A 26037-nucleotide genomic window follows, 5' to 3' on the forward strand; every position below is an offset into this window, starting at 1 on the left:
CGGTGCCGCAGGACACTTCAGCGGCCATTTTGTCAGCGATTCAGTCCTTATGCTCGGAGATCAGGACAAGGTTGCCCCCTCCCCCCGACGGAGGTACCTGGGCCAGAACTGACGGGGGAACCGGAGCCGGGGCCTTCGGAAAGTCCTCCGCATAAGAAGAGGAGGACGCATCCTCCGCCTGCTCTGCCTTCCCCCCGGTCTACTACCCACGGGGATGATACAGGCATGGACACGGCTACGACAGGTACAGATGACGATGGAGGCGACGACGGGACGTGTCCCCCGTCGCCCCCTGCTCGGGCGTCCCCGCCCGACGAGATTGGATCCTTCCATGCCATGATTTCCAGGGCATCCAAGCTCTTCCAGCTCTGCCCCGAAGAGAAGGAGGAAGGGTTCCTTTACCAATGGCGCGAGGCTAAAAGGAAGACGGTCCTCGCCGTACCACTTCTTGATGACATCTGGGATGAGGGGCTTGCCCTGCTCAAGAACCCTGCCACGGCGCCTGCAAAGAGGGACCGTACGAGAAGAAGTACCGGGTCCCCGCAGCTGCCCCCTTGTGCCTTTGGGCGCAACCTACCCCGTATTCGGTCGTCTCGGCGGCGGCAAAGAAGAAAGCTGGGGGGGCATCGGCCTCGACATCAACTTCCCAGCCAGACGGCGAGGGCAGGAAGCTGGACACGATGGGACGACGGGTCATCTCATCCGCAGCAACGACTATCAAGTCGGCCAACGCCCTGGCTATCGTAGCCCGCTACGACAGGGAGTTGTGGTTCAAAATCGCCCCTCTATTGGACTTCCTTCCGGACGCCAAAAGGGCTGAGGCCCTTGAAATCTTACAGGAAGGTGAGATTGCTTCGGACCACGCCATCACGGTGGCAACGGACATCGCCGACACCGGTTTCCGTCAGTTGGGCAACAGCGTTTGCCTGAGACGACGAGGATGGCTCAAGGCGACGGATTTCTGTCAGGAAGTATAAACCAAAGTTTTGGACATGCCCTTTGACGGGAACAACCGGTTTGGGAAGGCGGTTGATGAGTCCCTTCACGCTATCAAGACAGACACAGAGACTGCCCGGGCACTGGGAGTGCTCCAACAACGACGGCCGTCCTTTCGGAGCTCCGGAAGCAGACAAGGTGCCTCCAAGGGATCCGGCAGTGGCTCCTCGACGTACCGCCAAGCGGCAAGATCTGTGTCTCAGGAGGCCTACAGGGGACGCGGCAAGTCAGGTGGTGCCCGTCGTCGTTGACAGGGAGGTCAAGGAGACAAGGCGGCCTCCAAACAAGATTGAACCGACCGTGGGGTCGGGCCCCCGCCAAATCACCCTGGTGGGAGGCCGGCTGACGAGGTTCGTCAGTGTGTGGGAGTCCATCTCCACCGACCGTTGGGTGCTGGACGCCCTGGCCCAAGTGCACGCCCTCGAGTTCCAGAAGAAGTGCCCTCGCGTTCCACCCGTGGCCAGGAAGGAAAATCACGTCCCTCAACTACTGTTGTAAGTAAGGGCGATGCTAAAGAAAGGTGCCATCGAGCTCGTCCCAAAGAGGCTTTGGGGCTCTGGAGTTTACTCAAGGTACTTCCTCGTAAAGAAGAAGACAGGAGGATGGCGTCCCATCCTGGACCTGCGACGACTGAACAAGTACATCAAGGCACAGAAGTTCCGGATGGTCACCCTCCAGCACGTGCTGGGACAGCTGGAGGAGGGCGATTTCCTGTCGTCGTTGGACTTGGAGGATGCGTACTTCCACATCCCCATTCTAAAAAGACACCGAAGGTTCCTCAGGTTCGTGGTCCAAGGGCAGCACTACCAGTTCTAGGCCCTCCCCTTTGGATTGAAGTCGGCACCCAGGGTGTTCACCAAGTGCCTCGCACCGGTGGTGGTGCGGCTGCGCCTGCAGGGGATCCATGTCGACCCATACTTGGACTGGCTCATCCGGGCAAGGACAAGGGAGCTCGCCGTGGAGCACACTGCGAAGACCGTCCAGCTGCTCACGGACCTGGGGTTCCCCATCAACTTTCCAAAATCCGACCTGGTCCCGTCGCAAGTCACCCTGTTTCTGGGAGCCAAGCTCGACACAGTGGCGTGGCTGGCCTCGCCGTCAGAGGAAAGGACCAGGACCATCCTGGGCAAGGTGCAGCGTCTGCTGGCCACGGACATGGCCAGGGTAACATCTATCAAGTCCCTCCTCGGGATGATGTCCTCCTGCATTTATCTGGTGCGCCTTTGCAGGCTTCGGATGCGCCCCTTACAAGAGTTCCTCGACGCCCGCTGGGTCCAGTTGACGGGCAGCTTCGAGGACAGGATCCCACTCAATGAGACGTTCTGTCAGGCGATCCGGTGGTGGGGTACCCGCTCTTATCTGTCGGCGAGCACGGACTTTCAGACCCCAGCTCACCTGGTGACGGTGACGACGGATGCCTCCCTGGAAGGTTGGGGAGTGCACTCCGGAGATCTTCACGCTAGAGGCCTTTGGCTCCCGGAGGAGAAGTCACTCCACATCAACATCTTGGAGCTCCGCGCAGTGTTCTGGGCCCTCAGGTCTTTTCTTCCGTCCCTCAAGGGCAAGGTGGTGAGGATCTTCACCGACAACACCACAACGATGTTCTACATCCAGAAGCAGGGCGGAACCAGATCCCCTGCCCTATCCAAGGAAGCCCAGGATCTGTGGCATTGGGCCGTCGCCCAAGGGATGTTTCTGGTGCCCTTTCATCTGGCAGGAATAAAAAACACCATTGCCGACTCACTCAGCAGAGAGCTGCGCTCGTGCCACGAGTGGGAACTACGCCAGGATCAAGTGGATCGACTATTCCGACGATGGGGCGAACCCCAGATCGATCTCTTCGTGACGGCGATGAACTCCAAGTGCCGGAGGTTCGCCAGCAGGTTCCCCCAGCCGAGGAGCATGGGCAATGCTTTCTCGTTCCCATGGGACGGCCTATTTCTTTATGCTTTCCCTCCGTTGCCGTTGCTGCTCCGGCTCATCAACCAGCTCAAAAGGTCCCGGTGCAGGATGATCCTCGTCGCACCGGCGTGGCCGAGACAGATCTGGTTCCCAGACCTTCTGGACTTGTCAGCGTCCACACCAGTCAAGCTGCCGACGGACGCGGATCTTCTCTCCAGAGAAGGAGGCGCCATTCTTCATCACAACCTGGAGTCGCTGAACTTGCAGGCCTGGCTCCTGCAGCACTAGAGTTTGGAGGGTACGACATTCCAGCCGACTGCAGAGAGGTTCTTGCAAAGGCCGAGGCGTCCGCAACTCTTAAGTGCTACGGACATAAATGGAAGAGGTTCTCTGTCTGGTGCCGTGCACAGAAGATTAACCCTCTGCGGATTACGGCCCCTCAAGTATTGCCTTACCTACTGTCATTGGCCAAGGCTGGACTAGCTCACGCTTCCATCAAGATACATCTGGCCGCCATCTCACAATACACCAGAACTACGGGACGGGCGTCCTTGTGGTCTCATCGGCTGGTGAAGGAATTTATGAAAGGATTGTTCCGATCATTCCCGCCGGTGAAGGCCCCTGCCCCGGCGTGGGAGCTCAACGTGGTGCTGACCAGGCTCCTGGGGGCCCCACTTGAGCCTATGCATTCGGCACTGTTGAAGTTTCTGTCGTGGAAGACAGCTTTTCTCATGGCCATCACCTCTGCACGACGAGTGGGAGAGATCCAGGCCCTATCTTGCAAGCCACCATACTTGACTTTTCACGACACGAGGGTGGTGCTGAGGACGCACCCCTCCTACATGCCCAAGGTGCCATCGGACTTCCACCTCAACGAACCCTTGGTGTTGCCAGTTTTCTTCCCGTCGCCTTTGTCGCCGGCTGAGAGGACTCTGCACTCGTTGGACGTAGCTAGAGCGCTGAAGTTCTACGTGGACCACACAGTTTTCGGAAGACATCACAGCTGTTTGTAAACTTTGGACCTGTGAATCAAGGGAAGGCTCTCTCGAAGGCTTCCATTTCCAGATGGCTCCCCGGCTGCATCATGCACTGTCACCGGTTGGCAAACCGACTGCTGCCTGGCTGTCCGAGAGCCCACTCGACCAGAGCGATCGCTGCTACCACGGCGTTCCTATCTGGTGTGCCCCTGCTCGACATCTGCAGAGCTGCGACGTGGAGGTCGACGCACACCTTCACGAGATTCTACTGCGTCGATCGGGACTCCAGGGAGCAGTTCAGGGTCGGCTAAGCAGTGCTGCGCAACCTGTTCGCTTAAGGTGAGCCTGGTGAGGAGGTAAGAGATGCTTAATGTTGAGTTTTTTGTATTGCTTAATGTTGAGCCTGTTGCCACCTCCCGTGGTTGTGCATGTGTATACTGCTATGTATTCTTATATTCATGAGCATGTGAATCCATGCCAGACCCCATGCTGGAGAAGGAACAAGTTACTTACCTGTAATTGTTGTTCTCCAGCATGGGTCTGGCATGGATTCACATGCGAACCCTCCCGCCTACCCCTCTGCGGCTCTTCACTTGGTCATACTGCCACTTTACGTGCTACCAAATCTGAGGTTGGCTGCCAGAGGCGGGGCTTAGGGAGAGGGCAGTCATTGGCTGGGGGCAGTATGACCCAGAGACCAGTGATTGGTTACTACTAAGAAAGACAGATCTGAAACGAAACTGATACTGATTTTTTCTATACCGAGGATTCCCGGCCTGACGACGGGGAATATTCATGAGCATGTGAATCCATGCCAGACCCATTCTGGAGAACAGTTACAGGTAAGTAACTTGTTCCTTCGTCGCCGGCTGAGAGGACTTTGCACTTGCTGGATGTGGCACGTGCTGTGAAGTTCTATGTGGCACGCACAAAGAGTTACCGGAAGACGTCTCAACTTTTCGTGAACTTTGGTGAACTTTGGTCCTGTGAAACATGGGAAAGCTTTGTCCATTTCCAGATGGCTCTCCCACTGTATCACGCTCTGTCACCGGTTGGCAAACCAACCGCTGCGCGGCCATCCGAGAGCCCATTCCACCAGAGTGATCGCTGTGACGACGGAGTTCCTATCTGGTGAGCCCCTGCTGGACATCTACAGGGCTGCCATATGGAGGTCTATGCACACCTTCACAAGATTCTACTGCGTTGACAGGGATTCCAGAGAGGAGTCCAGGGTGCGCCAAGCAGTGCTATGCAACTTTATTCGCTTGAAGGTGATCCTGTTCAGGGGGTGAGAATAATTGCTTCTGTTGAGCCTTGCCACCTCCCATGGTTGTGTATGTATGTACTGCTATGTATTCTTTATTTTTGAGCATGTGAATCCATGCCAGACCCAATGCTGGAGAAGGAACAAGCTACTTAGATGTAACTGTTATTCTCCAGCATGGGTCTGGCATGGATTCACATGCAAACTCTCCCTCCTGCCCCACCTCGGCTCTTTTTGGTCATACTGCCACTTTACGTGCTACCAACTCTGAAGATGGCTGCCAGAGGAGGGGCTTAGAGAGAGGGCAGTTATTGGCTGGGGGCAGTATGACCCAGAGCTCAGTGATTGGTTTATAGGAGAAAGAGAGTTTGTAAGTGAAAGTGAAACTGTTTTTTCTTTTACTGAGGGTTCCCGGCCTGACAACTCGGAATATTCATGAGCATGTGAATCCATGCCAGAACAATAGTTACAGGTAAGTAACATGTTCCTTACCCTTCCTTTCAATCGACCTGGGGGTCCCGAACGCGATGACTCCTACTCTGAGGATGGTGTGATCAAGAAGACCTGCATTTTGAGCCATCCCACGACGTGCTACAACCTTGCTGGGCTGCATTATCCAAATACCTTGGCAACTCGAGCCATTGTGCGGTTCATGGTGTTCCAAAGTTAGAATCCACCCGAAATGTTTGTGGTCTCCTCCTGGCTCTCCAGAGTCACGATTCGAGTCCCCGAAGTCCCCTCACCAGAGGGCAGGACCTAGAGAGTGACGAGAATCCGACCAGCGCTATTTGCTCGACATCTGGCTTCTGAAAAGGACGCCAAAACCACAGAGCCACATCCAGCCGCGAAGAAACCCTTGCCTGGAGTCTTCCCCGTTGATCCCTGCTGCAAATTCCCTTCCAGTGTCCTGTATTCAGTCTTCACGACAAGGAATTAATCAACCATGTTTTTGGCTGCAGATCCTGAAGACGTCCTGCTGCAAGCTCCTCTTCCGTGCTGAGGTACTGTGTTGGCTGGGGTATTACTCACATTAAGCCTTTTATGATTCCTGTGTAGCTTTGGGGTGTTTCATGTGATTGGGAGTTCTGATGCAGTTCACCCAGGCCCACTGCTGAATCCTCCTAGGGTATCTTCCTTGAAGTCCCTGCACCCTAAAACAACTCTAAAGTGAACTACTTACTTGTTTTGAAGAGACTTCCACAGGAACTCTGACTTTTTCTGCAACTGAACCCTATCTCACCCTGCCTAACAGCGAGTACCTAGACCACCAGGGTCTCTCTTCTGCCTCCGAGAGAACTGATGCAATAGACTAGGGAAGGATTAGATAAGGAAAGGATTCTGCCTTTTAAAAATATAACAAGTGTTTAAAAGTGACTTACTTGTAAGAGTTGGTTTGGTAACTGGCCCTCTGAAATGAGCAGTTACAAAAGTTCTTTCTTACTTTGAATGTGATTTGCCCTTCCAAAAGTATATATATAAGGTTATTTTACTCACCTGTGAATTGGTTCCCCCACTTCCCAAAAGTAATGCTGTTGGCTTCACCTAACTATTTCTGAAGAATATAAGTGTATACATTCACATACTGGGTCTTGCTTCCCCTGACCTCCTGGATAGCCTGCCTAGAATAAGTCTACATTGGGTTTTACCTACCTTGAATAACATTGGGTCATTCTCAAAGGGTAACATTGGGTTTTTCTTTCCCTGGTCTGCTTTATACAGATTCTAAAACAGTGTTAGGTTTACATTCTGGTAGCTCCTATAAAAAGTATGTAGTTGTTGGTGTGCCTGGTGAGATCCTAAAATAGTGTAACGAGTTCTTGCTTACCTTAGTCTGTGTTCCATGGATTTGAAAAGCAACTGTAATAGTTTATTACACCATTAAGTCTTACTCACCTAGTATAAATGAATGTTATCCTGAATTTAGTTAGGATTTTACTAACCTTGGTCTGCTTTGTGCCATCCTAAAATAAGTTAGAGAGTTCTTGCTTAGCTCAATCTGTGTTACAGTCGCTTTTCAGATCAGTGGAATAGTTTATTGCTACATTAGGTCTTACTCACCTAGTATAACTGACGGTTATGCTAAATATAGATATATAGGTTCATACTGTTCCATAAAATTGTGTCCCACTCTTCAGAAAAGTATCCTGGTAACAGGGTTGATTTACTAAGTGATTCCTTAACTGAATGTCATTAAATGACTGACAGGGTCTACTAAACTATATGTAGCCTGGTTTTACTCCCCAAGAATAGCTCATTGCATTCTGAATGTGTTCTCGGTTTACCTAACCTTGAACTGCATATTGCCATTGTTGTAATGCCTTGGGTTGTATCCCTTAAGTATTGAGTTAGTTTTTATAATTGTGTTTGTTTATATATAATGTGATAGTACTTATTTACCCAAGATTCATCTTGGCCTACTTGTATTTAAATAAACCATTTATTTGTACAATATATAGTGTTTCTTTGGACCATCTTTATGCTACAATAATCTTTGTACCAGGCTACAGCCCTCTCTCCCTCCTAAGATAAGCCTGGCTGCTCTGTCTACGTTACCAAATACGCAGGTTGTACAGCCCTATACTAAAAGTGGAGTTGCGTAATGTCTCAGTTGTATGATTTTGTAAAGCCCTTAGTTGGAGGACAGTTTTTCTTAACACCTACTTTGATTGGGGTTGGCTACACTTCAGTGTGTTTTCTATTCACCATAATAGGTTGGCCCCCCAATCCATTTGAGCACCTCCCTAAAACACTATATTGTTTTTAAAAGCAGTCACCTGTAACATACTGCATTTACTTTTCTTCATAAATATACCATTAGAACATTCCCTTATTTTGTGTTGTATGCTACCTTGAACCTTTTTTCCACGATGCTCTCCTATTGCTCTGCCACATTTAACCTGTCATTCTAGGTGGGAACTACCTCCGTAGAAGTTGTCTTTGTCAGGAATCCTTTGTATTCCCCGCCCAGGCTCCAGAGTGTCTGGGAAGGCAGGAAGCGAGGGAGGAGTTCCAAAACTCTGCAGCCCTTTGTCTACCACCTTGCCTGAGAGGAACCACCTTCCATTGGGGGCTGAATGTCCTGATTGGACAGCCAGACTGCCCCTTTCTGTAATCTGCAGGGAGAGATTGCAGAAGCTGTGCTGTAGTTTCTGATAAATACTGCGAACCTGGAAGCTGCTGACCAGTCGACTACTGGAGCTGAAACCGAAGAGGAAGATGAGGGAATGACATCTGTAGCTATTTCCAGCGACCGGAGAGCCTGCTGTGTAACCGGAGCCTGATGTAACCCTTCCCTCCAATCGACCTGGGGGTCCTGAATGCAAATTCATCTACCTAGAGGCTGGTGAGATCCACTATCTCAAGAAGACCTGCATTTGGAGTCATCCCATGACGTGCTGCAACCTTGCTGGGCTGCAAACTGGCAATACCCTGGGACCTCGAGCCTGAGTGCGGTGCATGGTCGTGCGAATCCGTCCGAAACGTTGGTGGACTCCTGCTGGATTTCCAGAGACACAATTTGAATCCTTGAAATCCCCTCACCAGAGTACAGGACCAGATTAGCAAAGAGAATCTGACCAGCGATATTCATTCTTTATTTGGCTGCTGTAAAAAGGCGCCACATCCACAGAGCCGCGAGAATCTGTGAAGAAACCTTTGCTGGAAGCCTCCTCTGAGGACTGCTGCTGCAAGTTCCCATCTAGTATTCGGTTCTTTCGTCTCCAGATCAAGAATCCAGGGACCGGGTCTTCTGCTACTGCATCCTAAAGGCATCTACTCCGAAGTTCTTCTCTTCTCCTAAGGTACTGTGTGGGCTTGGGTAATACTTATAAGTCTGGTGTGCATCCTGTGAGGCTGAATGGGTGATTTGTGTGGTTGCGAGTTTGCCCATATCACTTGCTTAGACCTAATGCTGTGGCGCATATAGGGAGCCTTCTCTGAAGTCCCTGAACACTTTAACTAACTCTGAAAGTGAATACTTACTTGTTTAAGAAGATCTCCTATCGAAATTTGACTTTCCTGCCATTGAACCCCATCTCAACCTGCCTACAGCTAGCACCTAGACCACTTCTTCTGCCTCTAAGAAAACTCATGCAATAGACTAGGGAAAGACTGGATAAGAATAGTATTCTGCCTTTGTATTTGTATTGTACTTTATATAGCGCCTTTGTCCAAAGCGCTTTATATAGATAAAAACAACGGTACAGAGTAATGGTCAATAGTACATGTCAACATTCAGACACTTCCGGTAACAGGCAATCAAGGGCAATGAAGCAGGTGAGCTTTCAGGGAACAACGGAACAGAGAGTAAGTAGTAATGGAGCGGAGAGACAGGGAAAGCATGTCCCAATGAAGAGGAGCAAGGAGCTGAAAAGAACGAAAATGAGATGGAGCACAGAGGGGTGCTGGGGACATTCAACCTGAAAAGACAGGAAGAGCGAAGAGAGCGAGAAGGAGTGTAGAAAGAGAGAAGAGAAGCGAGATAGTCAGGGGTGAGCACATAAAGAGATTTAAAAACTAAACCAAGAAAGTGAAATTTAAGTTGGGAACGAAAGCCTTGAAAGTATAACAAGTGTTTAAGTACTTACTTGCTAAAGATGTTAGTGTGGTAACTGTATCTCTGTGAAAGAAGAAGTTCCAAAGTGCCCTTAAGTGTATGCTTTCCATTGAGTTGCATTGCGGCCCTCTAAAAAGTGTATACGTTTAACTTTGAATGGTGTTTCCCCGCTTCTAAAAAGTAATACGTGTTGGTACTGTTTTATCATTGCTTAAATGAAAGAGTGTAAAAGCTTACTAATAGGGTTTACCTGTCTTGAAAAACATTGCGTCATTCTTAAAGTGTAACATTGGAATTTGCTTCCCCTGGTCTGCTTTATACAGATCTAAAACAGTCGTAGGGTTTATACCTACCTTAAGTGGCTGGAGGATCCTTTGAAAAGTATATAGGTCTTACTCATCTTGAATAGCTGCTGCTCTTCTAAACTTGTAACCCTGGGTTGTGCTTCCCTGAATTGCATTGGTGCTATTCTGAAAGAGTCTCATAAAGTTCTTACTTACCTTAGAAACTGTATTATACACTCTTAAAAGTATACTGGGTATAACCAGCTATTAGATAAAAGATTGTTTTTTTTGTAAACACTTTATTGCTTAGTAACACATGCAACAGCAACATACAAAAAGCACATAGTAACCACTGATAATACCTCTGCGGAGCTCGCACAAAGGAGAAGCGCAGAATCAGCAATACAGAAACCAGATCCAAGACCCCTCCAAACAGTGCCCATTCTGTCACCACAAGCCCCCCATAAACCCTGTTCATTTGTACCCTGCAAGCCTCGCTCCCTGCCCTGTAGCGATCCACCGTTTCCATACGGTGTGCCCACCCGTGCAATATGCTCAGTCTGCTGTGGATGGTCCGTCTGAGGAGTCAAACAACCCCTTCACCAGTGCATTCCACATCCACACTGATTTCTCTCAATCCCCTATACAGAGCTCTGTGCCATATCACAGTTTCTGCCATTGCCCTCCTTCGATTTCCCACCACGCATCCACACTGGGCCCTCCACCAGACTTCCAAGCCATCATGATCCTGCGCTTGACCAGCACACAGATTAAATCCTTCATTTTATTATAATGTGTGGAATAACCCCAGCAGGCAGGCCTCAGGAGGCCACGCGTGTGTATCTATGCTGCCCTTTGACATAACGGCAAGGCCAACTCAGCCTTTCATCCTTCTGAGGTCAATAAATGAGTACCAATTTCGGGTGGGTGATATTGTATGTAAATATGTGCTCTGTAAATTGCTTTGGATAAAGGCGCTATATAAATAACACCTCATTATCATTACAGTTGAAGCTGTTTAATCCTAGCATTCTTGGAAACCTTTTACACGTAAAGGAGCGCGCATGCCCACTCATTGTCTGCGAGTCCCCTACCCAGGTCTACCCAGGTCTGCCTCCTACTTCTCTCACCCACAGGCCCACCTTCAATTGGGCACAAATGAGTAGTTCATACAGTCTAGATATCACATGACCGCGCCCTCTGACAAATCGTACATAGCTGTGAAGACCGGGTCCCCCCTCGCTGCGTTGGGGCTCTGGCCATCTAGTCTCTATAATCCATGTCAGTCGCATATACGTAAGAAACTGACCAGTAGACATGCTAAACCGTTCCACTAGTGTTTTGAACCCCCCCCCTCCCCCCGGGTCTACCTTCAAGGAGCAAATCTCCCAACAGTAGCTACTCTGTTCATCTCCTAGTGCCTCCTAATACACTGCATTCCCCTTCCATGGTCACCTAGTACTGCTACCAGGGGTATATGTGGGGAGATTGGGTTTGCCACGCACACCAAATTCCACACCCTTCCCCACAGCGTCCTTCCTAACCTCAGCAAATTCAGGACCGGGGTGAACTGAGCACATGGCATCTACAGCACTTCCTTGAGGAAATACCTCCGAACCTAGGGCTGCAAAAGTGTTGTCCAATGAAGGATCTTCGGCTAACCACCCCATTACAAATTGCAGTTGCCCTCCGAGGTAATAAAGTTCGAAGTGGGGTATCCTGATTCCCCCTTCCTCGTAAGGCTTCTGTGGTGTACTCAAAGCTATTCTGCTCCTACTGCTTGCCCACAAGAATGCTTGGGCCACAGAGCTCAAGTTAGAGAAGAACTTGGGTATCTCAAAAGGGACATTCACAAAGTGATAGAGGAGGCGGGGAAGGACCATTATCTTCAAGACATTGACAGAGGGAGCCGCGCCCAGAACATAATGGATTGCACTACCCGATCAAGAGCCGCCTGTGTGTTATACTCATGAGAGGACTTCGGGTCAAACCTAATGTTGACCGCTAGATATCTAAAGGAGTCTGCCGACCATTGCAGTGCCACACTGGGGAGCTGTTCACTGCATTTTCCCTTCAGGCCGGCGAAAGGGAACAAACAAGACTTGTCACGACTGATAGTGATTCTCTATAGTAACGCAAAGCGGTCCAGAACGTCCAGCAAATATTGTAGATTAGCCACTAGATGCCGCACATAAAGCAACATATCATCGGCGTACAGTGATACCACATGAGTTAAACCATCTATGGTGATACCAGCCTTGGCATATTCAGCTCTCAAAAACTCTGCCATCGGCTGCATAGCAAGAATAAATAACATTGGCGACAACGCGCATCCCTGCTTCATACCCTTCACCAACTACCAGCTCATGCAACCATGTCGGCCAGTCCGGACCCTGGCTATTGGTTAAGTGTAGACCAGCTCCACCCATTTCTGGAAAGACAGGCATGATACCAAATCGTTGCAGTGTGGCATGTAGCCAGTCCCACCTGACCAAATTGAATGCTTTGATTGCATCAAGCGAGGCCAATACCAAGGGCTTTCTAGAGGACGCAGTCCTATCAATGATATGACGCAACCTTTTCAAGTTCCAGGCAGTGCTCCGTCACGCACCATAACCTGTCTGGTCTTGATATATCAAGGCACCAATCACAGCCCTCAACCGATTTGCAAGCAAGGCTGCGAGAAGTTTACAGTCCTGGTTGATCGATCATCATAAGAGCCGCAGTCCAGCCCGGGTTTGTTAGGTTTAAGCACTGGTACAATGATGGATTCCCTGAAACTGGGGGGGAGCAGGCCCATCTCATAGACCTCCTCCAACGTTGCAAGTAGTCTACTTCTGCCTAAAATTCTTTTTAAAACCCTCCCGACAGCCCATCCGTGCCTGGGGCCTTGCCCGATGGCAGCAATCGCATAATGGACCACAGCTCCTCCTTCTCCATTAACAGGCATCCAGGGATACCACCACCTCACTATCCAGGCGGGGTAGCACTATCTGGGAGAGTGCTTCATCCAGCTCTCTATCACAACTACTAGCATCAGCAGAGCACAGGGATCTGTAGTATCGGAAAAAGGCATTGTTTATCAAATTCTGAGCACGCCAGATAATCCCTCATTCATCCCTAATGACATGTATCCTTTTCCCTCCTATCCTCTTGGTGGCACAGCCACACCAGTAACCTCCCCAGCTTGTCCCCCCCCTCATGCAGCCTTTCCGTATATTTTGCATAATAAAACTTGCCCAGCCTATCCCAGTCAGCTATGCACTTCTGCTGCAGCTCTTTGATGTCCTCAACGGCCACCCCCTCATGCATATTTCCACGCTCCACAGCCTCAATTTTCTTTTCTGTCCTTTGTGACACCCTCTACTTTCCCAATTGCAGTGCTCCGAAGCATAGTTTTAAAGGAGTCCCACAGGGTGCTATGTTTGTCCACGCTACCAGTATTAATCTCGAAATAACTAGCGGTCGTGTCCCTCATGCATTCCCTAAAAGTCTTGTCCTACAGAGATTCACTTCTCAAGCTCCATGTTCGGATCGGGGGTCTGCAGGATGACCTCTGCCACACAACCGACAGAGGCACATGGTCCGAAAGGACCCCAGCCTGGTACTCCGCCTCAAAAAATAAACTTGCACAGGTGTTAATTCCCAGTGAACACATAATCAATTGTAGTGTAGACAGAGTGGGGTGTGGAATAATAGGGGTAACCCCAGGTGTTTGCATGTAGTGACCTCCAGACATCTGCCAGCTGAAAATGCTGCAATAGGGCGCACAGGGTCTAGTATCGGTCCTATCCATGGCAGGGCATAGCGTTCAATTGAAGTCTTCACACCAGAGCCACAGACATGCATGATAGAGGGATAGCCTCTGATACAGGGAGCAAAAAAAAAGGCAGAGGCATCATGGTTAAGCGCAGAAGTACAAATTTTCCTGTTTTCCAAGTATGCATGGACCAGTACCATCCTGCCCTCATCGTCACTTTCCGTGCACAAAACCGTAAAGGGCACAGACAGAGCTATCTATATGAGAACCCCCCTAGCATAAGCGGAGTAGTTAGAGCCAAAGGACATCCCACCCCATTTTTTCGCCAACACCTTGTGGCACTCGGCGGTGAGGTGCATTTCCCGTAGCATCGCGACCTCAATTTTGTTCAGTCGCAGGTAGCTTAGCACTCACAAAGCTATTGAGGCCACGCACATTCCATGTGACTGCCCGCACTAAATGAGCCATGGAGTACGTTCTATGTATGGGAGAGCTTCCAGGATGAACAGCCTATTCGTAAGGGGTCCCGGAGCACGGCTCGTAAAAGGGGCATCCGCACCATCACCACATCTACCATCAAGGCGCCAAAGGCAGAGCTCAGGGACTGGCAAGGGCAAACCACACTCCTACAACCAACCCAAAAAAACACACAAAAAACGCACAGAAAAAATAGTCACTCAAACCACACAATCGCCCAATAGCACATAGCTTATTTAGGCTCAGCCGCATTTCCCACATGCCCTACGACCTAAATCCACCCAGGCAGCGAGCAGCAGGAGCCATCTCTGAACTGGTGTCAAAAAAGTCAACAGCAGCGGGGGGGTTGTCAACAGCAGCAGCAATCCGTCAGCCCGTAGAAGCCGGCAGACCAGTCACTACACAAAACTCCATTCCCCTGCACCATACAAATCTTCCCGTGTTGTGCCCAGCATCCAGCTGGAAGTTCTGCTATGTTTTCGCAGCGATGGTCACTTGCCCTCTCCCTGTCCCTCTGTGAACTGTGCAATGCCCTTTGCATTCATCCAAGCATTCGCCTCAGTAGTGCCCTCGAAGAAAAGAGCCCTGCCTTTGTGTAGCACCTTGAGCTTGGTAGGATAGATTGGCATATATCGCACGTTTGCCCTACGCAGGAGTTCCTTGGTGGGGTTGAACATAGCTCTTTTCCTTTCCACTTGCAGCGTATAGTCGGGGAAAATGAAAGTCTCGAAGAAGCCCTTTCTATAACTCCTCTGCCTGGCCAAAAGCAAGAATTCTTTCTCTATCTTTATAGTTCAAGATGTGGGCAATGAATGGCCTCGGAGGGAGCACCTGGAGGCAGGGGGTGTTAAGCAAGGGATCTATGCGCCCGCTCATCTGCAAAGCCCTGTGAGAGCCTGCCAGGTCCCACCTCCTGTAACAGCAATGTCTCATGATGTCTCGCCCTCTGCACACTCCGGCAGGCCACCTATCCAGATGCTGTTTCTCCTGGTCCAGCCTTCCTGGTCTTCTGCACATCGCTCCAGGGTCTTGACTCTATCCGACAACTCCCAGATGTCCGTCTGTATGCTTGTGACGTATGTGGTATTGACCCGCACCTGTGTCTCCACCTTGTTCATCCTATCCTAGCCGCAGCAGGCTAAAATCCACTATCACCAAGTCAATTTTATGTTCCAGCGCTGACTGCAACACTGCTATTGCAGCCAGGGCCCTAGAATCTTCTTGCTGCTCCACCGGGGGATGGGGGGCATCACCCCGCTGGTCACCAGGTAGTGGGCCACCGCCATCCGTAATCTTACAAGGATAGGCCTCCATCATGGTCTGCTTGGAGCGCCCCTTGCTATGTTTCCCCGGCATGGGTGTAAAAGTGGGGATGCCGACCAATCACTATATCCAGGAGCATCACACACACTCAAAAGACGAGCAGTTCGGGATTCTGCACACAGTCAGCAGTAGCCCTGCTGGCTGTCGCCCTTCCTCAGCGAAATTGCAGCTCACCAGTGCCTCTGCTGTGTCATCCAAGCTGGTGTCGCCCACCAAGAACCCTATGTACGAAGGGAGGCCATTGCCACCCTACAGAAAGACCGGCCAAGGACAGTCACAAGTCAGTCCCAGCACCTCACTTCTGTCAAGCAGCACCTAAGCAGGTGTGTAGGCTGGTCACAGTGCCCCAACAGTCACGCACCAGTCGGGCCCACTATTACAGTCCCTCAAGGCCCTCTGTATGTCCCACTGCGACGGGCGCCGATGTGTTAAGGGGAGCCACAGCGCGCTTCCCACAGGAAGCCCAGCCCACCAAGAGCAGCCAGTCTGCCAGAACACTGCGACAGACGCCAAATCCACAGCAGTGGATGTGCATCAGGCACAAACCCAGATGTTGGGTCTCCTCCCTTGCCAGCTGCAAAAGTAAGATGACTGTCACTGCAGTGCTATCCTGCAGAGGTCTCCTGTCCTCTCCCGCAGACAGCACCCGATGAGGGCAATATAAAACAAATCCAGCCCGTGCCTGTCACCCAGGCACCATGTAGAGGGCTCTCCCAACGGTTATTCACAGTTGGGACCCAGGCTTCAGCCAAGGTCCCGCAGAGCGAGGGCCGCGCCAGGCACTCCCACGGCACATGCCACAAACCAGCGGCCGCCGCCAATGCGTCTCCCACTGGCAATACTGGGACCCAGAAAGAGGTACCAGAAGCATGCATGCATGGGGCCCCTCCACCGTGCCGTTCACCTGCAATTGCGCCTCAGAGCTGGTTGCAGCAGCGAGGCCGCGCTGTCCCCGAACCTCCGCTAGGCAAACACAGTCTCCAATATCAATCCCCCAGCAGGAATGCCATCTCTGGGGGGCTGCACGTAACTCCGACCGCACCCTCACACCAAACCATGCCCCACAGCACTCTGCCATGTCGGGCTGGCGCAATCTTGGGTGCATGTGCTGGCAGCTTCTGACTCGCAGTGTGGCTCCCCTCCTCGCTCTGGGATGTCAAAACTGCAATGCTGGTATGCCTGGGGTGTTCCAACACCAGTATGCTCCGCACACCAATGTGCGACGACCAGAAAAGCAAATCAATAACGCACCAGCAGGACCTCATGGACAGTATGTCCTCACTGCATGGCAGCTAGCCACGCCGCCCCAGACAAAAGATAGTTATGTGCCAATAGGTTAATTACGTACCTTAAAGTGTAATAGGATTTTGCTTTCTCCGATTTGCTTCGTGCATTCTAAAATAGTTATTGAGTGTTCATACTTCTCATTGAGTAGCTTGAGGTCCCTCCCGAAAGAATGAGTTGTTTAACTAGCTTTGAACTAAGTTCTGAAAAGTAATGTTGCAAGGTGCATAATGAGTTGGTTTATTATGTTATTTCATAACTGAGTGTCACTGCATGACTGACATGGTCAACTACCCTTGAAATGCTGATTGTATTCTAAAAGTATACCTTACCTGGTCTTATTCCCCAATAATAGTATATTACTATCCTGAATGTATAACCTTAGGTTTGATTCATCTTGACTTGCTTCTTGCTCTTCTAAATAAGGTTATACTTAAACCCTTTACCATGTAAAGTGTTTCAGTGTTTCTTTGGACCATATGTATGCTACAATTTCTTTGTACCAAGCTACAACCCTCTCTCCATCCTAAGGTAAGCCTGGCTGCTCTGTCTACGCTACCAAATGTTCTCAGGTGGTACAGCCTTATACTGAGAATGGATTTATGGACTGCCTCAGATGTATGGTTTTATGAAGCCCTTGGTTGGTCTTTAGAAAAACTGTCCTAACAGTATGTGATGGCAGTTTATTATTCCAAAATATGGACTTTGTATTATCCCAATTTCAAATGAGATTTCAATGATGGGACCAGGCAAAAATTGTCAGGTTGAGTTCTAGCCAGGCATAAAGTCACCCCTACCCCTGTAGTTCTCCACATGCACACAGCACACCATTTCTTACTCGCCAATAATCCATTATCGCTAGCCAATGGCTAGTGCAGAGTGCACATTTTGAGATCTGATGTAACTTTTTCTCCAATCTCCTAACCTTCCCTTCAGTTTGAGTCGGACTGGGGCATATAATAGTCTTGGGCAACAATGAAAGTGGCCCACATTGCAAATGGCAATTCATTCTTTTTGTGATAGTCAGCTTGAGGAGTACACCAGACTGAGTTTTTTGTTAAAATGCATTACAAATTGTGCATTTTAAAGAATCTGAATTCAGTAACACTGGTCAAAACTAAACCGGCCCATATTGCCCAAAAGGTGGCCTACTTTGACAAAGAATCTGGCCCACACTGGTATGTTGGGGGCTGCACTTCGGGCATTGCCCCATCGCCCTTTAGGCCAATCCAAGCCTGCCTTCAGTTAGTTTTGGTCAAGTAAGGACATTGAGGAATGGAAGTGTTTAAATTAATAGATAAGTACTGTTTGACCCCACTGATGTACCTGTTCATTTCTCTTTTGTCTGTAGAAAGCGCTGCACCTGCGGGCCACCAAGACCTTTCGCGATGACAAGGCAAATCTGCGGCGCACTGGTGAAGAGTGGCTGGTGACTATAGAGGATGCAGAGGCCTATATCCCCAGTGTGTATGAGGAGGTGATGGGCATTGTGGAAATCACCACATTAAACAGCCAGCAGTACTGCGTGGTGCTCAACCCTGTGGGACGGGATGGCAAGCCTCAGCTCGGCCAGAAGAAGGTGGTAAAGGTAGGTGTCCTACACTTAAACATCTAGGTTGTCGAGCTGCAGGTTGACCAGAAAGTGTAGTATGGATAGTGGAGGGCGGGTGCTTTTTTTCAATCCACATCTCTGCCAGAAGGTTGTGAAGGTAGGCTTGGGGATGTGTGCACGCTTTTAAAAGGTGATCCCTCAGCATGGCCAAAAGGTGGTGTGCTCATGTGTTGGAAGCGGGACAACGTGATGCCTATTCAGAAGTTTGGTACCCCGATTCAGGCTTTGGAAAATGTGTTAAGCTTTCATAAACTGCCCTTTGCTGGTATTTCCATGGCATTCACTTGTTTTCCGAGGCGAGAGAATGTTTTGGATTGGTTTGGGCAGTCCCAAAAGATACACTTCCAAACTATTCCACGTTTGGTAATTATTGTGGACTATGCTCTTCAACTGTTTGTTGCCACGGAATTTTCGATTGGGATCTTTGAAATATGAATTTACTGGAATTCAAAAATCTAGCCTTTTCTGCATTTCTTTCTATACTGTAGTGCATCCCTTATTGTTGTCCAGTACTCTAAACATTCATATTTAATGATAGTCTGAGTTCTGGAAGGAGCTATTTTAGGGGAAATTGAGATTTGGTGAGGGAGAGAGATTTTTTATAAAAAGATTTTAGGGTAAATCAAGCTGAGGTAGATTTTTTTGTCAAGAACTTACAGACTTGCACATTCATGTGAGGGAAATTCTATCATATTATAGTGTAGTCTCTCAAAATCAGTTTACATCCACTTTTCAGTCTGTTACCTCAGGCAACCCATTGACTTTGACAAAAAATATTTAAGATGCTAATGCAGCAGTGCCCCACTTTACAAGCAGAGCGTGTTAGGCAGAGTTTGTATGCAGTACCCTCTGGGACCACTGCACACAACTATGACTATAGGTGTAAGCAAACCAAACTTTGGTATAAGTCTGTACTACACAGTTTTTGGTAGCGGAGCTGATCAGCCAGGCTTATCTCAAGAGGGGAATGTGAGCAGTAATGATGTTACACAGATGTCTACAATCACAGGTGTTCAAATAAACTCTTACTCTCAAGGTTGCTTGGTTAAACACTTATTCATTTATTCAACAGTCAGTTATAAAACATTCACTAGAAGGAGGCAGTTAAATAACACACACAAATATACTTCAGTACTATACTCGTTAGGTTCTGAGGCATTCAGACTACTTTGAAGGAGGAGCAACATGACATTCAGAATACTTTGAAGGAGGAGCAAAAAGGAATACGTTCAGAACATAAAAGGATTACAATTATTCTTAGACAGTGCATATACTAAGTTCACCAGAAGAGTCAATACAATTCAATAGGCTAGGACAAAGTCAATGGGCTAAAGTCTTGTATGGGATAAAATGGTTCTGGTAAGTAAACGGTAAAGTCTCTGTAGAAGTTCTCAGAAGTAGTTTGTAAAAAGAAGAATTATATGTTGGGTCACAAGCTGATTAGGCCTGCAAGTTGCAAAAGTTTCAAGCACTTTCACAGTGAGAGGTAAGTTCTCTCGGTCGGGTTTTCACAGTACCTTACAATGAAGAAATAGATGCAGCTGAAGACTTCTATTCGTGGCAGTTCCTGCAGATCTCGCTGTTCCTGAGCCTCAGCAGTGGGGACAAGTGGGAGGACATTGGGAGACTCCTCCACTGCACTGGGACTGGTCAAAAAGCTGGCAATGGGCAAATCTTCAATTCCGGCAGCTGTAGTCAAGCACACAAACTTGTGTCCCTCTCCTTGGTTATTCGGTTTCCTGCATCACTCTGAGGAAAATACAACCAGCTCTGAGATTGGTATCCAGGTGGCTTAGTGTCGAGTTGATTGGCCCCACCAACTCAAAGGGAGAAGTCGTCCTTGAAGGGCTTCTCTGTCGAGATGAACTTGGTGATTCGGACCTGCAGCAGGACTTCACCGGGCAAACCAGTGGTCCAGGCGTTACAGCGGCTTTCCTCTTCCAGCTTGTCTTCAGTTCTTTCGTGCCAGTGGTCGACTCTGCTTCCAAGCCAAGAGACTCACCTTTTATTCAGTTCTCTCCCATACATTTCATCCTAGCTGCCACTCACCCAGCAGGGTGGCTGTCCTTGCTTGACAGTCAGCCAGCCAATCACGCCAGAGTGCATTTGGGTCTCCTAGGAGACTAAGCACAAGGGGTTTCGGGCACCTCCCTCACTTCCTGCCCACCCCAGACACTCAGGCGCCAGAGGCGGTCTTCAGTCCTGAAGCCCGCCAAATGCATAGAAACAAAGGGACCAAACCTAGTTTGGTGCGCAGAGACAAACTCTAGAAGGACCGTTCCAAAAATAAATGGCGAAAAAAAAAACAAAGGGGCTTGAGCACCATCTTGAAAAACACGGCTCCCGCGATTTTTAGCTACCGGTGTTCGCGGTCGGGAAAAATCATGGTAGTTCGTTGTAAAACCACTGCCACCAGCCATTTTGATAGGAAAGGGTAGCATTTAACTGCTACATGAGTTTCTAGACATAGGGGATACTAATTAACCCCTCCAGCACTCTATTGAAAGATAGTGTGTGCTGGGTCTAGGAATTTAAAGAGACTAGTAAAGTCAATTTCACTTTACTTACTCTGGGAAACAGTAGTTTATCCTTTGAGTTAGTAGGACCAGTGGCACTGACGATGATGGACCTTCCTCCAGGTGGCTACTTCCGCCTTAGGAAGCTGCATTTTTAAAGCTCCCCGGAATCCCACTGAGAGGAGGCATATGGCTTTGATGGCAGACGGACCTGTTTTCTTGGAAATGTATGGCCACAGCCAGCGTGAATATGCTTTTTATGCTGGCATATATTGTGGGGCAAAGCACCATGAAAATGAATTGGGGAAATGCTCCTGTGCACTGTTGATGACTTCCATCTATTGGATATTTTCATGTGTTACCTTACAAAACCAATTGCAAACTGCCTGGCCTTATACCCAATTTTTCATAAAGTGTGCTATATAATGCACCATTTTAACCTATTGTTCAAAACGTTTTCAGACTCCTCTCTCACCGCCCCAAACCCATCTTGGTTGGTTTGGACTTGCTATGCTGGGTCGCTCGTGCATATTTGTGGCAAATATTTACGCCCCTTCAATTAAATTCACCAGCCTCCACAGGTTAGCTTACAAGGAGGTATCGGTGCCCCTCTGCGATAACGAACACCGCCAATTGACCTGTTCTTTGGGAAGGTACCCACTCGAGAGTCTGCAGCCAAATTTTAGCTCACTGTATCTTTCACAAGGAGAAATGTCTATTTGCATATCAGTCTTTGTCCCGCCCACATGGGCAGTCCAGCACCGAAATGCTAAAGCAATTCTCTGAACAAGAGTACCAACAGCAACCCCAGACACGTGTTTCATCCGTGTTGAGCCTCATCAATGAGGTGGAGCTGTGCCTCTCTGAGCACAGTGAGCAAGGGGTCCACGTCTGGATGACCCTAGGTAACTTAGGGTGACCAACTGGTTAGCTTCTCTGGCGTTTGTGTGGGTGATGGGTTTCAGTTTGTCGTGAAGGTAAAATGGGGCTTAGAGGTGGATGGCTTTTAATACAATGCAGAGTGCTTTGATGGTAATAACGTTGTGCAGTCATTATTTCGAGGAAAAGAAATGTCGAAAAATAAATGTCGAAAAAAAGAAAAAAAAAGTTGAATTCCTTTTTTTAAATTATATATTTATTTTGGGGTCAGGGAATTAAAAAAAAGGGGTAAAATAAAAAAAGGGGGGTGGTTGAGGGGGGGAACCCCCCCATTTCGAATAAAAAAGTCATTAAAAATAAATTCGACTCTTTTTGACATTTTTCATTTCGATAAAATGTCTATGAACCGGTAATAACATAGGGTATGGGAGCCAGAAGAGTTGGGAGAGGGCTGGGGTGATGTGCAAGTGTTAGGGGAGCTGGAGGATGAGTCTTGCTGCTGCGTTTTGTGTGGCTTGGAGACGGAGAAGGTTATAGTTGGAGTGCCCAGTGAGGTGAGTGTTCCTGTAGGCCGCTTGTCAGGGGGAAGGATGTATCTTAGCTTATGAGGAGGTGCAGTTGTAGGTTAGATGTTTTGGTGATGGCGGCTACGTGGTGCTGTCCAATCATGGACAGCCCTTTTCCAGTTTGAATGGTGCAGATCTTTACCTTTGTGGGTTTGGGTGGGACTCCAGCCCAAATCCTGGATAAAAGGAGGACTTTTCCAGCCATTTTCCAGCCATCGTCGTTGGAGCGAAGACCCCCACAAATAGGAACATAAAGATGGATTTCTAGAATCGGGCCTGGTGGACAGATGTTAGGAGACCATCCAGTTAGAGTGAACAGGAGAAATCTGAGAAGTTAGATAAAACGCAATCAAGGTAGCAATGAAGAACAGTCAAGGCTATTGTAATAATTCAATTTAGACAAGTAAGTACACAAACCCTATATTTATTCTAGGCCCAAAACACACACGAGAAAATGAAACAAGCAGGTGATACTATTGCACAACATATACACAGTCACCATAGGTTTGTATGAATGCATTCAATTACTTAATCAACAATAGAAGGTAAGTGATACAGTAAGATACAGTAAGATGGAACCAAGTAACAAGAAATATGCCCTAACTTCAGAAGTCCAATTCCTACGAAGAGTGGGAGCATGTGCCCAAATGTCACAATGCGTCTCCCCATAAAGTATCTGATGTAGGTAAAGTACTTGTGTTGGTGAATGTTCCAGAGAAGATATGCAGCAACGTTACTGGTAGGTACAAATGTGTTTCCATCTTTCAGGTACAACTGCCTTTAGACGTGATGATCAAAACGCAGTGGAAGGGAAGAATACCCCAGGTTTATTCTAAGAAGAACGGGGGTTGGGTTGGGGGGTGGTGGGAGGGCGCAAATGCCTTGCATTTACTTAACACCCTGAATCAGATTTTCCCAGAGGACTAGATGGGTCGATTGGGGGTCGCTGGAGCCAGGTTTTCTCACTGTTGGTTCGAGCGAGAGGTGCCCAGGAGCAAGGATTCTTCCTGTCGGTTCCAGGGTCAGAGTACAACCATTTGCGATTGAGAAATGCAGTGAGCACTGATGCAAACCTCTTTAGGACACATCACAAGATAGGGGAAGGCAAGATTCAGCGACGGCCCGTGCACACAGGCGACGGCAGGCATCCTTCCAGTCATGGTTGAAGACATTCCAGATCAGGATCCCCTGAAGCTGGGATGCTGAAAATCGGCAGGAAGATAACTTGTAGCACGAGCTGCTGATGACCGTAGTTCCGGCTGCAAACGTGTAGCGGCGAAGGTTTTAGCGACATACCCCTCTGGAGGGCTGGTAGGTCCACCCGGTGGTCCAGGGATAATTCGAAAGACTCAGGAAGGCTAGGCGGCTGGACACATTGAGATTTCACTGAGCCAGCCGCGGGAAGGGGATGCTGGGCCTCTTTGGTAGTTTTCTTCAGATCTTCAGATAGCTGTTCTCCTACACAAAATTTGGCTACAACGTTGATCCGAAGAAATGGCTGCAGGAGTCCTCCTCTTATCCAAAATCCTGCCTGGAAGCAAGTCCAAGCCTACCAATGGTAAGGATCTGCACTATTCAGTAGGGCCCACTGTGGGTTTCACTCCTGTCCCACACCTGACATTCAGGCACCACTGATGTGGAAGTGCGACAAGACAGTTCCACCCCCTTCCTGAGCCACAGAAATGCACTTGCCCGGGAAAGCTTTTTGGAACAGTCTTGTCGAAGCGTTATTTGGATACTTGTAACTGTGAATTTCTATTTTACATCTCAACAGCTTGCATTTACCCCTCTTGAGATAAGTCTGGCTGCTCAGTCACTCTACCAACTTGTGTAGTTCAGACCTATACCAATAGGTGGGTTACCAATTACCAAGAGGACAAGCCTGGTGTAGTCTCCCACAGGCATCCATTCTTGCCTAACAGGGGTCAAGATTGGTTGTCCCCATCGGTCAAGGGGGTCAAAGCACAGATTAGGGGCTTCGTGAGATCAGGCAGAGGAGCAGGGCTTCACCGGGACTTCACTGGGGTTGATGCTGGTCAGCTGTCGGCTGTGGGGTTCATCCTCTGGTCATCATATGCCTGCTGATCATGTAGAGGTTTGGCTCCAATGATCTGCAGAACGGCTGCGGGAGACCTACTTTTATCCAGGATCTGGCTAAAAGCTGACCCAGCTCCACCAATGGTAAGGATCTGCGTCATTCAAACTGGTGGTGGCTTTCCAATCATGAATAGCCACTTGCCACAACATTCTGTCCAGCAACAGACATTGAAGCACCTAGATGTGCACTGGGACCAGATATTCTTAGACCCCACATCCGGGCTCACAATCAAACCACCCCCTTGCCATATATGGCAATTCCAAACCAGAGAGGGCAGGGATAGAGGCCAAAGGACGAGCAAAAACATCATGGCGCAGCTATTTGAGATTATGAGCCACCGTCAGTACTCCACTTGCTGTAAATGCAAAAGTTGGCGAGTAAATAGTACAAAACACAGTTTGAAAATATCTGCTGCCACGAGCGCATCCTCGGCACATTGTAATTACAATCAAAAAGCTGCAACAGAAAACGTTATAAAGGTGCAAAGTATCCTGAACAATTCTAACAATAAATGAAATTCGCTAATAGAGACAGTCTCTCAGTACTGATAGAAGGTTTTACGTAACTCCAAAAAGTGAGGAGAGGAGTCCAAACAAAGCAAAAAGAAAGTGTGTCCCATATAGATCTCTGGAAGGAAAGCAGTAAAAAGAAAATCTTTCCTAGCACTGTCCCAGAATCGGAGAGCGTCCGTGTAGTGAAGTTAGTGTCCCAAGTGATTCTGAGTGCCTTAAGGGTGGTGATATGAAAAATCAGAGTACGGTGTACAAGAGAACTTGTATGTTTTGGAGCCCCCACAGCCAGTCTGAATTGCATGGCCAGAAAGCTATTCGCTATTACTACCCTTTCCTGGCTGTGATAAATGGCATTCTATTCAAGGGTCCCCCACCCCGTTAACTCCTTGTAGGAATAGGAAATGCACCCCTAATTTTAGTGAATTTATTAACAAATCGTGCTGTCTGCTTTTTGTAATGTAGGGGTCACTTTGTTTAGGGCCACCACAAGAAGGCCCTAAAATTTCACAATTGGCAGCTTTCATATTGGTTTAAACTCATTTAGGACAGTTTAAGTCTGTGAGCGCTCACTCTCCCATCCTGTGGGGGTGGCTTTGGATAAGTGTATTTGGGCTTCTGACCCCTCACACACATCCCTCTCTGGCTATTGGATGGCTAGGCCAGCCCTTTTTGAAGTTGACTTAAGGCACTGCCTGATTTCTGCTGTGTTTGCCCTTACAAGCTGGGCACTGTAGCTTGGGCTTATCCCGGTGTGTGTGTTTTGGACTCCGATTGTCCAGTCTGGCCTTCATGAAGTCTCCTGCTGTCTCCCCATATCTTCTGGGTGGAGCCCTCCACACTGGAATCATTGTCTGGGCCTTTTAACGCTGCCACCTGCCATTTACTGCCAGGATCTTCCTCTTTACTGTGGGTCACTGCCGCCATCCAGAACGGGGTGGAGGCCTCGACACCCCACCCCACCTTCAGGTTGAGACACCGGAGGGAGCCTCCAGCCGTTATCCCTGCCCTTGCATCGTCTGTCACTGTGCTGCC

The 26037-nt window shown here is 48.9% G+C and overlaps 1 protein-coding gene across 3 annotated transcripts in view; it reads left to right on the top strand.

Annotated features, from left to right (window-relative positions):
• Positions 1 to 26037, top strand: part of MVP (major vault protein) — a 352386-nt gene that overhangs the window by 217333 nt on the left and 109016 nt on the right. For all 3 annotated transcript variants that reach the window (XM_069652030.1, XM_069652029.1, XM_069652028.1), the window contains exon 7: positions 18174 to 18410. In XM_069652030.1, the coding sequence (XP_069508131.1) occupies positions 18174 to 18410 (237 nt within the window). The remainder of the gene's footprint in view (positions 1 to 18173; positions 18411 to 26037) is intronic.

The sequence above is a fragment of the Ambystoma mexicanum genome, chromosome 3p, assembly GCF_040938575.1.
Source record: "Ambystoma mexicanum isolate Mex_15411 chromosome 3p, UKY_AmexF1_1, whole genome shotgun sequence".
In the NCBI taxonomy this organism is placed as follows: Eukaryota; Metazoa; Chordata; class Amphibia; order Caudata; family Ambystomatidae; genus Ambystoma; species Ambystoma mexicanum.